The sequence below is a fragment of the Staurois parvus genome, unplaced genomic scaffold (assembly GCF_062004578.1).
Source record: "Staurois parvus isolate SC_StPar_1 unplaced genomic scaffold, SC_StPar_1.0 ptg000084l, whole genome shotgun sequence".
Taxonomy (NCBI): domain Eukaryota; kingdom Metazoa; phylum Chordata; class Amphibia; order Anura; family Ranidae; genus Staurois; species Staurois parvus.
The window spans coordinates 592,270-607,982 of record NW_028317880.1 but is presented as its reverse complement, the minus strand read 5'-3'; the positions used below and the strand labels follow the sequence as shown (position 1 = coordinate 607,982).

The 15,713-nt window shown below is 40.0% G+C and overlaps 1 protein-coding gene across 1 annotated transcript in view; it reads right to left on the bottom strand.

Moving 5' to 3' along the window:
• Positions 1 to 2,618: 2,618 nt before the first annotated feature.
• Positions 2,619 to 15,713, bottom strand: part of ZC3H7A (zinc finger CCCH-type containing 7A) — a 113,549-nt gene continuing 100,454 nt past the window's right edge. Inside the window, exon 23 of the mRNA XM_089669933.1 lies at positions 2,619 to 8,847. Within this exon, the coding sequence (XP_089526059.1) occupies positions 8,658 to 8,847 (190 nt within the window). The 3' untranslated portion in view covers positions 2,619 to 8,657. The remainder of the gene's footprint in view (positions 8,848 to 15,713) is intronic.

Sequence of the window (15,713 nt, the reverse complement as noted above, 5' to 3'; positions counted from 1 at the left end):
TAGATTTGCTAGAAAAGCCTGTTTTGTTTTCAGAGCACAACAAGGATTAGAAACTTGCAGACCGGAATATTGCTATAAATAGGACTTCTCTTTAGTAACACTTCATATTGGCATTTTTCAGTGGGTCAAGTATATGGATGAGAGTCTGTTATGTATTTTGGGGAGGTGTATTACAGTGCCTGAAAAAGTATTCATACCCTTTGAAATTTCACACATTTTGTCATGTTACAGCCAAAACGTAAATGTATTTTGTTGGGATTTTATGTGATAGACCAACACAAAGTGACACATAATTGTGAAGTGGAAGGAAAATGATAAATGATTTTAAACATTTTTTACAAATAAATATCTGAAAAGAGTCAATACTTTGTAGAGTCACCCTTCGCTGCAATTACAGCTGCAAGTCTTTTTGGGGATGTCTCTACCAGCTTTGCATATCTAGAGAGTGAAATTTGTGTCCATTCTTCTTTGCAAAATAGCTCAAGCTCTGTCAGATTGGATAGAGAGCGTCTGTGAACAACAATTTTCAAGTCTTTGCACAGATTCTCAATTGGATTTAGGTATGGTCTTTGACTGGGCCATTCTAACACATGAACATGATCTAAACCATTCCACTGTAGCTCTGGCTGTATGTTTAGTGTCGTTCTGCTGGAAGGTGAACCTCCGCCCCAGTTACAAGTCTTTTGCAGACTCTAACAGGTTTTCTTCTAAGATTGCCCTGTATTTGGCTCCATCCATCTTCCCATCAACTCTGACCAGCTTCCCTGTCCCAGCGGAAGAAAAACATCCCCACAACATGATGCTGCCGCCACGTTTCACGGTGGGGATGGTGTGTTCAGGGTGATGTGCAGTGTTAGTTTTCTGCCACAGATAGCGATTTGCTTTTAGGCCAAAAAGTTCAATTTTGGTCTCATCTGACCAGAGCACCTTCTTCCAATTTAGCTGTGTCCCCCACATGGCTTCTCTCAAACTGCAAACGGGACTTATGGCTTTCTTCTTGCCACTCTTCCATAAAGGCCAGATTTGTGGAGTGCACGACTAATAGTTGTCCTGTGGACAGATTCTCCCACCTGAGCTGTGGATCTCTGCAGCTCCTCCAGTTAGCATGGGCCTCCTGGCTGCTTCTCTGATTAATGCTCTCCTTGCCCGGCCTGTCAGTTTAGATGGACAGCCATGTCTTGGTAGGTTTGCAGTTGTGCCATACTCTTTCCATTTTCGGATGATGTATTGAACAGTGCTCTGTGAGATGTTCAAAGCTTGGGACATTTTCTTATAACCTAATCCTGCTTTAAACTTCTCCACAACTTTATCCCTGACCTGTCTGGTCTGTTCCTTGGCCTTCATGATACTACATGTTCACTAATGTTCTCTAACAAACCTCTGAGGGCTCCACAGGATGGCTGTATTTATACTGAGATTAAATTACACACAGGTGGACTCTATTTACTAATTAGGTGGCTTCTGAAGACAATTGTTTCCACTAAATTTTAGTTAGGGGTATCAGAGTAAAGGGGGCTGAATACAAATGCACACCACACTTTTCAGATATGTATTTGTAAAAAACATTTTGAAAACCATTTATCATTTTCTTACCACTTCACAATTATGTGTCACTTTGTGTTGGTCTATCACATAAAATCCCAATAAAATACATTTACGTTTTTGGTTGTAACATGACAAAATGTGGACATTTTCAATGGATGTGAATACCTTTTCAAGGTACTATATTTACAAAATAAAGGAAGCTTGCAGGGAATTGTGAATTAACAACTTTTTTGTGTCACTTTTGCTGTACATGCTTAAAAAAAAAAAAAAAAAAAAAAAAAAAAAAAAGCTTCCTCCCCACCTAAAATCTGCTACACCTGTGCTCCTGGTCTTCACTAAAATGCCAGCATTAGAGACACAGCAACTAGACACGCAGTGCAACTGGCCTTGCCTGTCCCACACATCACTTCATATAGTGACAGCATGTGCGATTACTATGGTTAACAGTGCTAGCTACAAATCAGAGGGAGACTGCAGCAGCTCTGATAACTGAGCTATGAGGTGTCCAATAGGATGCTTCGCAGCACAGAGCTGTGTGTTCTTGCCTCCTTCTGCCAGTGTCTGATTGGCTGCTGGACAGAGGCTTCATTAATGTGCTGGAACACAAAGCATTCTGGAACCACTGCAGTTTTAAGGTCAATTCACACTGACTTGCACTAAAATGTTTGGGAGATGCATGTACATATCCATCCATTTTAGTCGCGTTTTAATGCTTGCTGACGTACATTGACATGTGCACCTCTATTGTGTGAACAGGACCCATTGGAAATGATTGTTTTTCAAATGTCTGTCAATTGACATGCGCTTTACAGCAGATCAATGCACTGATGTGAATCAGCCCTAAAGGGACTCAATTTATTTCTGAAAATACCATACTGTAGATACCATTCAAAAATAATTTTTAACTATATTACAAACAAGGAAAGCTATTACATATATCTCCAATGTGTAGCTTAAAAGGTCAACAGATCACTGTTACAATTTCTCCTAATTACAATCCTGGAGTATATGATCAGAGTTCCCAAAAACACTAGTGTGGTATTTTAGTTTCTAAAAAAAAAATACAAGTGCAGTTTTGAGGTATAACAAATTTATCTTTACTTCAGGCAGATCAGGTTAAAATACACAACATTTTAGAATTAAAAAAAGAAATCACATTAAAATGCAGCAACAGATTTTCAATACTTTGCATATTTTAATTAGTTTGGCAATCACAGAACAAATACTAACACCTACTGGAATGCACAGTTTTTTTCTGTTAATATGACTGAGATATTGCACTGGTCAATTAGATGACAACAAAAACATTATTATCTATATCTGTCCCAGGAATTCGCAGTCCACTTACTGAATCCTGATTCAAAACATTAAAACTAGACAAAAGTTTTCATCGACAAACACTTATCACAAATTCACATTATACATGTTCCTAAAAACTATGAACGCACTATGGGCACTAAATTGGAGTATTAATGGGAAAACATGACTGATAATCCTAATTCAGAAGAATAGCAAAACATCACTACTACTTAGGTACTCATATCCACCAGCTGTAAAGGAAAGCATCACAGATGTTCTCAGATTTTAATTATGGACACATCAGTATGGAAGTATAAAAGTGATATGAACGTTTTAGTTTTTTTCTTAAATCCTACTTTTGGGGTAATGACTTACATGATACACTGCTTCATTGCTCTGGTGTTTCTATCCACTGTATTCCAATGGGAATTCTGAGAAAAGTTTCCCCTTTCCCTTACAGGGACCTAGGAAGACACCTTGGCATGCACGCTCCTAGCCAGAGCTGTGTGCATCCATACAAAAAGCTACGATGCCTTAGGATGGAAAGCCACTCCCCTATTCCTGCCTCTTTCCTCCTCAAAGCCAATAGATGGACAGCTGCTGTCCATTGTTACCTGCTACACAGAGCCTACTCTCCCAACAGAAGTTTAGGGGGAACCACATTTAGGGATTGGGAGACAGTGGTAATGTTATTAATATGTGACTGAGCACACTTTAAAAAAACCCCCCAAAAAACTGACTTGCTATACAGTGCTTCAATGCATGATTTTTAAAAACTCTGAGCCTTTACTACTTTAAATCTGTGTAATGTATTTATTGTATGTATTAATTTGTGTTTTTAAATAGTGTCTCTTCCTTATTACCGCAATCGCTGGAAAAAAAAAAAAAAAGGCACAAAAAAGTAATGGATGATGACTAAGGAGTAATCTAACAATAAATTGGGGAGATATAGTAAAGATTCATGTTTTTCTTCATGGAGGTATAATTTATTTTATTTGAAATCTGAAAGAGTGTGCATTCTACAGTACAAGGTTACAGGCAGAATGTTCATGATGGTTCCTACCCTGGCTTCTAGCCAAAATGTTCTAGCCAATATACGTAGCCAGGTGAGTATTAGCTCTGTCTGCTTATGTGTATTGTGTGCTGCTCAGGGCACTTTTAGGCCTCATATACACCAAGTTGGTCAGCGCTGTCCCAACGTATAGGCAAGGTTGAAAAAAATAGGATTTTATTTTTTCTTACTGTAAAATCCTTTTCTTGTGGCCCTTTAAACCTTTTGCTGTCACGTCTGTACGTCGTACTGACCTGACTATGGGGGTTTTACACACACTCCCAGAGGCTGCAGCCACTGGAAGTGTGTGTAAATATGACAAGCAGATTGCCACCTGTCAGATGAAAGGAGTCAAGCAGACCCCGCCGTTGTATCCTTGGCTCCACTTGCCCATCTGGTGGCCTGAGACAGGCATAGCGGGTGCTGCCGGGTAGAGGGGATGGAGAAGAGCGGACACACACCCGCTCTCCTTCTCTACTTGTTGCTGAGCCAGAAACGACATGTACAACGTCACTTCCAGGTCCCCCCGTCAGTTTCTATACTATGCTATACTGTTGCGTTAAGGAGGATTTTACACTGCCAAACAAAAAACTGTAGGCCAGCCTGGAAAAGCACCCCAGCTACCAGCATGCCTGAACTTTATAGTAGAGCAGTACTGAGAGCATGATCATAAACTCATGCATGTGTCCCTCAATGGACTCCAAGAAAAGAGGCGTACAGTAGAGTACACAGGCAACATATTCATGCACCATGAGTTATTGGCTCATACCTTGAGGTAAATGGACACTGGCAAGCTTTAGAGGACAAGCCCCCCCACCCCAGGGCATCTCCTCTATAACCTTATCCCACTCTGTGAGTCCTCAGTTTTGTAGCAAGTAATGCAGAGTAACAAGGAAAGTATATGAAGACCATGTAGTTTTCTTACAAACTTGGGCGACAGAGGCTTGGCACCAAAAGGTCCAGGATGCTCCACAGCATCTACACAGAAAAGAAGAGTAGAGGAAAGCTGTTGTATACACTTTTCAACTGCCTGATCCTAAAAGACAGGGTCTTGTTGGTTGATCATTGTCCATGTCCAGTTAGCTGCAGTTTGTTACATGAAAAGCAGCAAGAGCTGGTTGCAGGGCTGGGCATTCCATATTAAAGGTAGCTTTTAAAAGCATCTGAAATTTTGTCAGCAGAATCCTTAAAGTATGAAACATCTTCAAAAGGTACAGTGAGATGTTTGTTTAGGATGGAGACAGCGAAATCAACTACAGGAATAGCCCACTTTTTTGTAAACTTTTTTCATTAGAGGTCAGCAAAGAATTTTGGAAGCATAAAAATCCTTTCAGGAGTGACCCAATTGTCATAGACTGCCTATTCTATCTATTCCCTTGGACTTAATGAAGCACAGTGGACCATCACCAGCAGATGACATGGCTCCCCAAATCAACACAGACTGTGGAAACTTCACACTGGACTTCAAGCATCTTGCAGTGTGTGCCTCTCCATTCTTCCTCCATACTCTGGGTCCTGAGCAACAGACCAGGTCTATTTTTCTTTAGCCCAGGTAAGACGTTTCTGACGTTGTTTGTTGTTCAGGAGCGGCTTGACAAGAGGAATACAACATTTGAAGCCCATGTCCAGAATCTGTCTGTGTGTGGTGGCTCTTGATGCACTGACTCCAGCCTCAGTCCACTCCTTGTGAAAGTCCCCAACACTTTTGAATGGCCTTTTCCTTACAATCCTCTCCATGCTACAGTCATCCCTGCTGCTTGTGCACCTTTTTCTTCCACACTTTTCCCTTCACATAACTTTCTATTAATGTGCTTTGATACAGCACTTTGGGAACATCCAACTTCTTTTGCAATTACTTTTTGAGGCTTTCCCTCCTTATGGAGGGTGTCAATGATGGTTTTCTGCACAACTGTCAGGTCAGCAGTCTTTCCCATGATTGTGATTCCTACTGAACCAGACTGAGAGACCATTTAAAGGCTCAGGAACCCTTTGCAGGTGTTATGGCTTAATTAGCTGATTAGAGTGGGACACTTTGAACCTAGAATATTGCACCTTTTCACAATATTCTAATTTTCTGAGATTGTGGATTTGGGGTCTTCATGAGCTGTAAGCCATAATCATCACAATTATGACAAATCACGGCTTGAACTATCTTGCTTTGCATGTAATAAGTCTATCTCATATATTAGTTTCACCTTTTAAGTTGCATTACTGAAATAAATGAACTTTTGCACGATATTCTAATTTTTTGAGTTTCACCTGTAGAGTCATTAGTATACTTCTATGGCAATGTGATGGATATTAATAGCAGTCCAAACAAAAGTGGTACATAGGGCTAAAACGATCAAAACAAACAGGCTACAACAATCAAGACAAACCTAAAAAACTGTAATATATTTATCGATTATTGCAAGCATACACTATGCCAGTTACTCAGAAACAATGCATTATACTATCTCATTAAAGCCCGTGAAGCAGTATACTGTCACATGATGATAATTAAGGCAGAGTGTACAATGTATGCTCTACAGTATTTGTCATTGTGCAACAGGAAGTAATCATGCCTCTCTATGCCACCAGCCCTCTATTAAGGTACAGCTTGGCACGAAACTACAGAACAGACATTGTCAAAAAAATAATTTCAGCATGTTATGCATGCAATATAATCATATATATATATATATATATATATATCATCCTCCTCCTTATATTTCAGGTGGCCTGCAATAACCAAAAGTAACCATAGAAAGACTGTTAACTGATGTGAATAGATGATATAACTTCTCTGAAAACCCACTGTCTAAAAAAAAAAAGTTACAAAAGTCATATTAAAAAAATAAAGACAGAAGAAGGCACTAATTCACATTAAAAAAAGGAATGATGTGTGCATATGTCTTGTATTAGGATCATATTATTCCAATCTTTGTTTTATAACCTGCAAAATTGAGCTCTTACTAAAGGATACACAGATTCTTCCCTTCCAACCAGTTACAATATAAGAATAATCAAATGTTAAAATTGCATTTTAAAACCAATCTCTGGGGTGGAAGGAAAAAAAAAACTTGCAGTGCTCTCCCCCACTGCAAGGGTTAAATGTTTGTTACATCTAGGGGGAAATGAGAAGACTGCATTACTTACCTTGCCCTCACCTTGGCCACCTCTTGCCTTGTCCTGTTCTCAGGGCTGAGGGTGGTCCTTCAGTATTTTTCAGTGCTATTAACCCTTGCACTGTACGCAGAGGAGGCAGGAGTAAAAATGCAGCCAGAAGCAATTTTGAGGGAAAGCTCTGTGTCTGGTCGCATCACTGGAGAGACACTGCATGACTGAAGCATAAGGTTACGTACCTTATACTTCTACCGCTAAGCAAAAACTAGAATTTAACCTTTGCAGTTGTGGAGAAAAATGCATGTTTTAAAGTGTAACATATTTCAATTGGTGATCAGCAAATTCAAGTATTTCAGACAACATACTTTCTACCCATATATGTGCTTTCTAACTTACTTTTAAACCTGAATTCTAAAAATACTAATTAAAAAAAAAGGTCAGGACTGTAGAACTACTCTGCTTAAGACATTTCTTGGCTCATTCATCTGACCAGGTATCAATAGTGTGGAAGTGCAGGCACCACAAGTATTGGTGATCACATTTAATTCAGTTTTTGCAAGGGCATTGGGATCTGAAAACCAGGATGTACACAGGATGTCCACATCTGCCCATGTTGAGATTAATCCCCACTCTGCTGTGTAGTGTATGGCCCTGACAACGCTGTTCCATTTGACAAAAGTTAATTGTTAACTGTCAGAATGTAAAACTGTCGGCTGAACACAGCTGTAGCCAATGAGATGCAGGCAATGTATTGATATTCTGACAGCTGGTGTCGCCGGCTGTCTGAATACAATCGCTTGGCTGCGGGAATTCATCCATCTGCAGGTTAAATGAAAGAAATCTGTGCGTGTATGGCCAGCTTTAACTTTAAGCTTAGGATCCCCCCAAAGGCTCCACTGGAATTAATCTGAAGATTAACAAAGGTATTTGCAGACACCAGTATTGCTGATACCGCAGAAACATTTTAGGTCTGGTTAACTTCAGTTTATTCAGTAAGCGTTATTTTAGTATCAGGATGTCACCGCTATACTGCTAGAGAGGAAGTAAGACTTTATGCTATCTACATAAAAAAAATAAATGATTTAACTACCAATGACAATATTCTGTTCAACTTCCAACAAGAGTAAAGCCAGTCTACTTAGCATAGCAATTACCCTATCATGTGTTGGCAGAACCCCTGACAGTTTTAATGTCCAACACACATTTTGGGGTACAAAGTGAACACAGATTCACAATATTTGACAGCATTCACTCTGAAAAGTGAACATGTTGGTGGACAACTGTAACAAATGTCTACTGGCAGAGCAAGTATTAGGTGATAAAACACCTTCCAGGGAAGAAACAAATGTAATTTAACCACTCCCCTTAAATTATAATAGAGACAGATTAGGTTTATAATATTAGACTTTCACTATACCAAGTTCTCTTTCTGCAAATGCTCACTTAAGGCACCTCTCTCTAAATGTTCCTTTGCTCCACTTTTTATATCAAAATAATTGTGATCCTCTCAGTTGAAGATACTGAACCATTCAATTTTGCACAGCTCTACATGATAACTCAGAGCATAAAATTGCTGTTTTAACAATTTTAGGAGCTTTTTTCAACCTCTATTGCATTTGTATCCATGTAGCATTCACTTCTCAGAATAATTGGCTGTTTAATTGAAAGCATTAATCAAAAAACTATATTTTCCAAAGTCATTATCATCTGCACTAATGAGCTGATCTTTGCGTGCTTTCTCAAGTTTTTGACATAGAACTTTACTTCTTTCTTCCCACTCTTGCAGTTCAGCATTTCCATGGGCAAATCTGCATTTTTCTCCATCAGGGCAGGAGCCAGATAAGAACCTAATTAAGAGAAAGTAGAAAATATTTTGAAGAGACTGCTTCTTTAAAGAATACACACAAAGCATGACATTGTTTAAATCAACAAATACACATGCTGAGGAATATACTGCAGTATTTAAATCGTATCTATCACAAAAGTATACAATCAAATATTCATTTCCACATTGTATTTCACTTATTGCTAGCCTACTCTTATTAATCTAAATAATTTTGAAGTTTGTAAACGTACTTTGTGAAGAATCCCACACAATTACTTCCTTGAATTCTGTGACAAATGTTCCCTTTGTGTGAGTAGGCACTTCTGTGTCACACATTTCACAGAGTCTGCCTTCTGAGCTACAGAGGTGCCGAGAGGAGGAGTTTCAGGAGGTGGAGTCAGTACAGGAATCACTGCTCAAAGGCAGCAAGGTACCATGGGATATGTAGGCCTTAGAAATAAAAAGTAAACAGCAGCAGAGAAGCTGCAAAGCCTGTAGGGAATTCAGGAAGTTAAAGAAAGAGGTGGCCAGCAGACAGGCTGCATTCACAACATAAATGTAGATTTTTCATGTAAGCCTATACTGAGTTGTCAAAAATAATGAAAACTGAAAAGTGCAAAATCCGTTGCAGCTGTGCATAGAAACCAATCAGCTTCCAGGTTTTTGTTTTGTCAAAGCTAATTGAACAAGCTGCAGTTAAAAGCTGATTGGCTATCATGAAGAGCTGCACTTTGCAGTTTTAGTAAATCAACCCCATTGCTTGTATTGTTAATACGATGCTGATGTTATAAAATGAAGTGTATGCTGTGACCATAGAACTCCTTTATTATTAATGGAATGTTAAAAACTGTAAGAACATATCAAGAACTGATATCAACATGCTATCCAATACCCATTGTAAAAGAAGAATACTGGATGTAAAATAGAGTTTCTAGGCTCAGTCTCTCCTCTTTGCATGCCCCTGCAAAAGTGACAAGAAGGAGCACTGACAGGGGAAGCAGTGGTGGAGTATGCAGTGTTGCAAACTTGCAGAAGGATGCAATGTCTGGAGTGTTGGGAAGAAGAAAGGTTCAGAGTCAGGAGTGCAGTGATAGGGTAGCAAAGAGATACAATGTCAGGGTGCAGATGGCCAGTGGTGTTGTTTTTTTTTTAGGCCTGAATGCAAAAGCTGTGTATTTTTAAGCCTGCAGGAAAGCTTTTTGGAATGCAACCCAATAGGGTGTAGGTGTGTGGATTGCATCGCCCGCTGATCTAAGCTAGAAGTGAAAGGGGGTTTAGTTAGCATGGGGAGGCATTAGAAATAAATTAATTGATATTAGAGTTAGCCTTTAGTCCTTCTTCAGACCTATGCATTGCAGTAATGTGTGTTTTAACCCAATGGGAACTCATAATACTCTGTGCGGTGCCATTCATTTAGAATGGCACTCAATACAAAACTACAGTAGGTGCCAACAGACCCACTCTGCAGCACACCACAACGTATGTGCCTTGTGTACATTTTTTTACTTGTAGCCTGCACTTCTACTTCCAACTGTCTATGCATGCACAGTAAAACCTTATGGACATCTATGGGGCAATGAGACTGATGTGCATGCGCAAAAAGCAGGACCTGGACCTAGAATTTAGTAAAACCACTTCTGATCTTCTTTAAACTGGTTCTAAAGGCTCTGCATTAAGGTAAAAAAAAAAAACCTTTACATCTCCCATGGCCAGCTGGAAGCACTTCCAAAGCGATCCTTGCAGCAGGTTATTCTATGTTTCAATAGAATGTGTCCTTCTAATTTATTGCCCAGTCAACTCACGCCACCTCCCTTATCACCTGACTTCTGCTGCGTTTCACAAAAGGCACTGTAATCTCCAGCCTGGCAGCAAACACCACCACCTCCACCCTGACCTCTGCTGTGGGCCTGGATCTGGAGTTACAGCTTGCAGCAACTTACGGAGGCACTTGCCACCAAAAAGCCAGTTGCACCCCCTAATACTCTACATACCTGAACACCCCAATCCCCAAATTGTTGTGACCACAGCTGACTATTATTTCAGCAACCCCAACTGTCTTCAATGCATCTAACCCCCATCCTCCATCCCTTCTCTCACCACCTCTCCCACATGACCCCACTTAAGTTGTCACTGCACCAATGCCTGCTTCTGTGTTTGCTGCCAATACACTACTGCTTGCCTCTGCGCTTTCCATTCTTGTACCTCTGTTCATTGTTCTCTGCCACTGCAGTGTCGTGCCCTTTCCAAGCAGACCATTTATTGAACGGACACACTTCTGCTAGTCAGTATGCAAATATCACCAATAGTAAACGGTATAATCAGGCCTCCAGTAGCATCTTCCGCAAATATCACCCCCGCCATCACATTTCAAATTTATTTTTTTGTGCAATAAGGAGTGAAAAAGGTCGATAAATGTACAATTCCCAAATTAAAGAGTTAACTGAATTCCACAAAGAGGCTATTAAAACACTGAGCAAACATAAACAATTAATTATTAAACCCTCAGATCAAGAAAGAGATGTAGTAATGTATCACTATCAGTATGAAAAAATGGGCACAAGACTTCTTTCCAATAATAGCTGATGTAAGAAAATCCAGAGTGGGGGCTGGAGGGGATCCTACAGCACAGAAGGTTTTTTACCAGAGAATTCATTAAGGTAAAAGATCCTTAAACCTTTAGAACCACTTAAAGAGATCCCTGTTGTAGAATACCTGCGTATCCACAGGAACTGTACCTGGGGCAAGGATTTTCAGAAAGATGCCAGAGAATTTAGAAAGACTGTAGCTGAGAGTATAAAGACAAACATCTTAGGAAGGCATATCAGAAAGCCAAAAGTTAAAATAAACATATGACTACTATTATTAGGGTAAAAAAATACAAACCTTTGTGAGGGTCATTTTCCAATATTCCCAACAACATTCTGATATTTACAATTTTTTTGTAAAATAGTGGTATTTGCTTAGCAATAACCTGAAGCTTTTTCCATTTGTTTCTAAAAGACCTTTTGCCGCCTTTACAAAGGAACACTCATTAAGGGCTCACTCACACCACAATGCATGCGTTATTGATTACATGTTGAGTCTTTTGTAACATTTTGTAATGCGTTGGCATGCTTTGATTTTTTTTGCCTTGCAGTGCACTGCGTTTATGAGCGCATTTGCATGTGCTGTGAAAAAAAGTAGTGCATGCCAGGCTTTATTTCAGCGCTGGGCAAACCCAATGCAATGCACAGGTGTGAACTGCATTCCTAGGGAACCATTATTTTTTGGTTACCATGCATTGAGAATGTGTTTGCACCCCAGCACATCTGGTGTGAATGAATCCTTAGGGATAAACTGGTACACAGTTCTTTTTGGAATAAAATAGGAAAATTCTGTAGAGACCTGGAAATGTATATCTGTAAGAGTTGCCAACCTTTTGTATCTACACTAAACAGCCAGAAAGGTGACCCGTATTTCCTAATCAGACAATTAATTTCCTGGTTCAGTAATGCTGCTTTCTATGTCACTTCTCTGCTAGCAGCCTTCTCATTGGATGGTGAAACAGCATCATCACCTTTATACAGTGCAAACGGAGGAAACAGCAGTATCATCTTACTGACTATCAGAGATGAGCGTTTCACAAGAATTCTGGCCAACAAGACAAATCCACTGGTAAGGAAAACAGTAAACATAACAGATATATGTATTTCAACAAAGTATTCAGCGGTTTACCTGACGTCCCACTTTAGGGTTGCAGTTATTCAGACGGTTGTATACAAAGCTAGGCATTGTGTGTGTGTGCACACCGCACTCTCTGCATGTATTTAAATGTCATTTTTTTGTCACCCAGACAATGTCTTGTATTCATAAGATATGAGGCGTCCAAGGAATGTCAGTGGTGTCGAGCAAGTAACTCCCTGTTGGCACAGGACCACGAAAATTGCGACAATCACTGTAGTAGTGGTACTACTACAGTGACTGGCACCTTTCCCAGCAGTCCCCTCAGGTATGGGATATGCATACTTACATGGGTCCAAGCTGGATCAATTTATTTATGCAATAAAGAGCATACCTAGACTTCACCTTTACATTTGGCTTACATGTACCTTTACAGCTGAACTAAAGTCATACTTACCTCCTTGCTAATGGTCCGAAGTCTGCAGAGTTTCACGCTAGCACCAGCATCTTCCTCCCGGCTCCCTCTGGGTGTCCCTTTTCAACAGTTTTCATTGGCTCGCTCAAGATGATGTAACTCCTGCACAGGAGTCAGTCATCCCAGCACACAAGGATCGTGCCACTGCTGTAAACCAAGCTATGCATGAGCAGCTCAATTTACATGCCACAGAAGACTGACAGCAGGCAGATGTATTTTATTGCAGAAGGGACACTGCATGCCTCTTCTGCAATAAATTGCCTGCCTGCTTGTAAGTTGTTTTTTTTTTGTTACCTTCAGTTCTGCTTTAAATACAGATAACAAAAGCTGTATCTTTTCTGGACGTATTAGGACAGACAATGTTCTAGTGTTTTCCACAAGCATGAGGTCCTTTGGTTTCAGCTTTTTTTTCTACTGTGAAGAGTTCTACTAGCAGTTATTTGGTTGCAAATTAAGGATCCAAGAACAACTGTGAAGACCTGACAAAACAGGTACAATAGAGTTAATTCTCCAGTTACTTACAACTCAGAGGGGCAAATGGGAAACTAGTTCTTATGGTTGCCACGCTTGTTTGGTGGGAGAAGCCTGATGGGGAACAGAGAAACTAGTTCTCCATCAGATTGCCTTGCTTTTGATCAACAGTGGACAGCAGTCAGCAGAATCAGAAGCTGCTCCAGTTACTTTTTCTTCCAGAGACACAATGTTATGAGTCAATAGTTTCCTCTAAAAAAGGGACTTACACATAAAGGTCCTCACATAACAATGGACAGTGGAAGGTACAAATAACAGAATACTTTTTCTGTGGGGTATGTCTGTTGTGGGAGGCTGTCAAGAATGTCCACAGGGCTCTATCCCTGACCCCATTTAGCTGCTGGTCGGGGACATTCTCCAGCCAAAAATTAACAGAGCCCCATGCAGCAAGCGGTCACATTCATGACAGGCTCCTAGTACAGATAACCCCCACCTAGAAAGTGTTCTGTTATCTGCACCTTCTAATGTTCAATGTTATGTGAAGACTTGTATATGCAAGTCCCTTTTTAAGGGGGAATTATTGAGTCATATTATCTTGTGTCTCTTGGTACGTGCTGGAAGTGAAAGAAACTGGAGCAGCTTTCAAATTCACCTACACCTACCCCTAAACCATGTGCCTGTCTGTTTGACAGGCACAATGGCCAGAAGAGAGGGAGCTCACTTGGGAAGGAGTGTCCAGTATGGAGTGAGGCCCCCCCAACAGATTCATGTACCGGTTTCTGACAGGTATATGAACTGGGTGCAAGCACCAACAACTTTGGTGCAGAGGCCTAAAAGAATTATAAAGAGTGTCTATGACAGAGTGTCTATGAATTCTTCACTTTCTGTTTTAATATTCTTGTCTGTTTTGCATTATGCAGCAATACCTGTTTGCATGCTGTTATCTTTTAGGAATCATTTATATAAGGTATGCTAAAGTACAGATACAGAAATTAGGGTAACTGCAACGTACTTGAACAAATGGGTAGTCAAGAGCAAAAACAGGATACCTACTATTTAGTAAAAAGGCGAACGTCTCTAAATATGTCCAGCTTAACTTCCACCCTCTCCTCCTTAGGTTTAGGCAGAAAACAGTTAGTTGGAACAAACTACCGCTTTCGGTGGTTGGCAGGTGTAACCTAATAAAAATGATTTGGATCCCTCAGTTGTTATATGTCTTGTACAATGCACCAAATTGGATTCCTATGTATGTTTTTAAGCAGTTTGATACAGTGTTTCGTGCTTTGATTTGGAAAAAGCGCTCTCCTCGTATAAAATTGGAAACTTTACAGGAATCTAGTGAGGCTGGGGGGTTGGCAGTGCCTAATCCATTTTATTATTATATGGCTGTGCAACTTCAGTATCTTACTGCCTGACAGGATGGTGATCATGTTGACACCATTAAGCCGCTCCTAATGGGTGTTTTATCTAATGATAATTTGATAGAATGTCTGGAGGCGGCCGAGTTTGGAAATATGTCCCAATACCCTACCTTAGCATTGATTGATAGAATTTGGTCTAAAGCTAAACGTCTTTTCCATTATTCGGGTTATACTTCATTCACTCATATCTTCCATAATATGAACTACTCTGAGTTTCAGAAGTTGCAGGGTTTTGCTGGAGATGGATGATGTTGGAAATTAGATATATACCACAACTGTATCATGGTCAGTTGTTGAAAGATTTTCGTACCTTGCAGCTTGAATATGACTTGCCTAAACAGTTTTTTTTTTCAGTACCTGCAGCTTAGACATGCTATTTCTGCAAAATCTAAAACCACTTCATGGTCATTTACTGAACCGGTAGTACTTAAACTATATCATGGACCACAAGAAAGGGTCAAATATCTGCCATGTACCAATCCCTTATGCACAGGGTTTCTAAGGCGATGTCCCTCAATTGTAGGGCACAGTGGTCGCTTGATTTAGATATTATCTCAGACGAGGAATGGTCCACCATATTAGAAAATATAACTAAAGTCTCATTGTCTTCAGCCCAGAAGCTTGCCCAACTTTTTATCATCCACCGTACCTACGGCACTCCTCAGTGGTTGTATGATTGGAGTAGGAGAGACTCTCCTCTCTGTCCTAGATGTGAAATTAATAATGGCATGCTTATTCATATGTTATGGAAATGCCCAAATTGGTAAAATATTAATCTCATATTATAACAATGATCAACAGGATCTGGTACACCGGGATTAGCACCAACCCAATTAGTTAAGGCTAGGCTGTTAAGTGGAG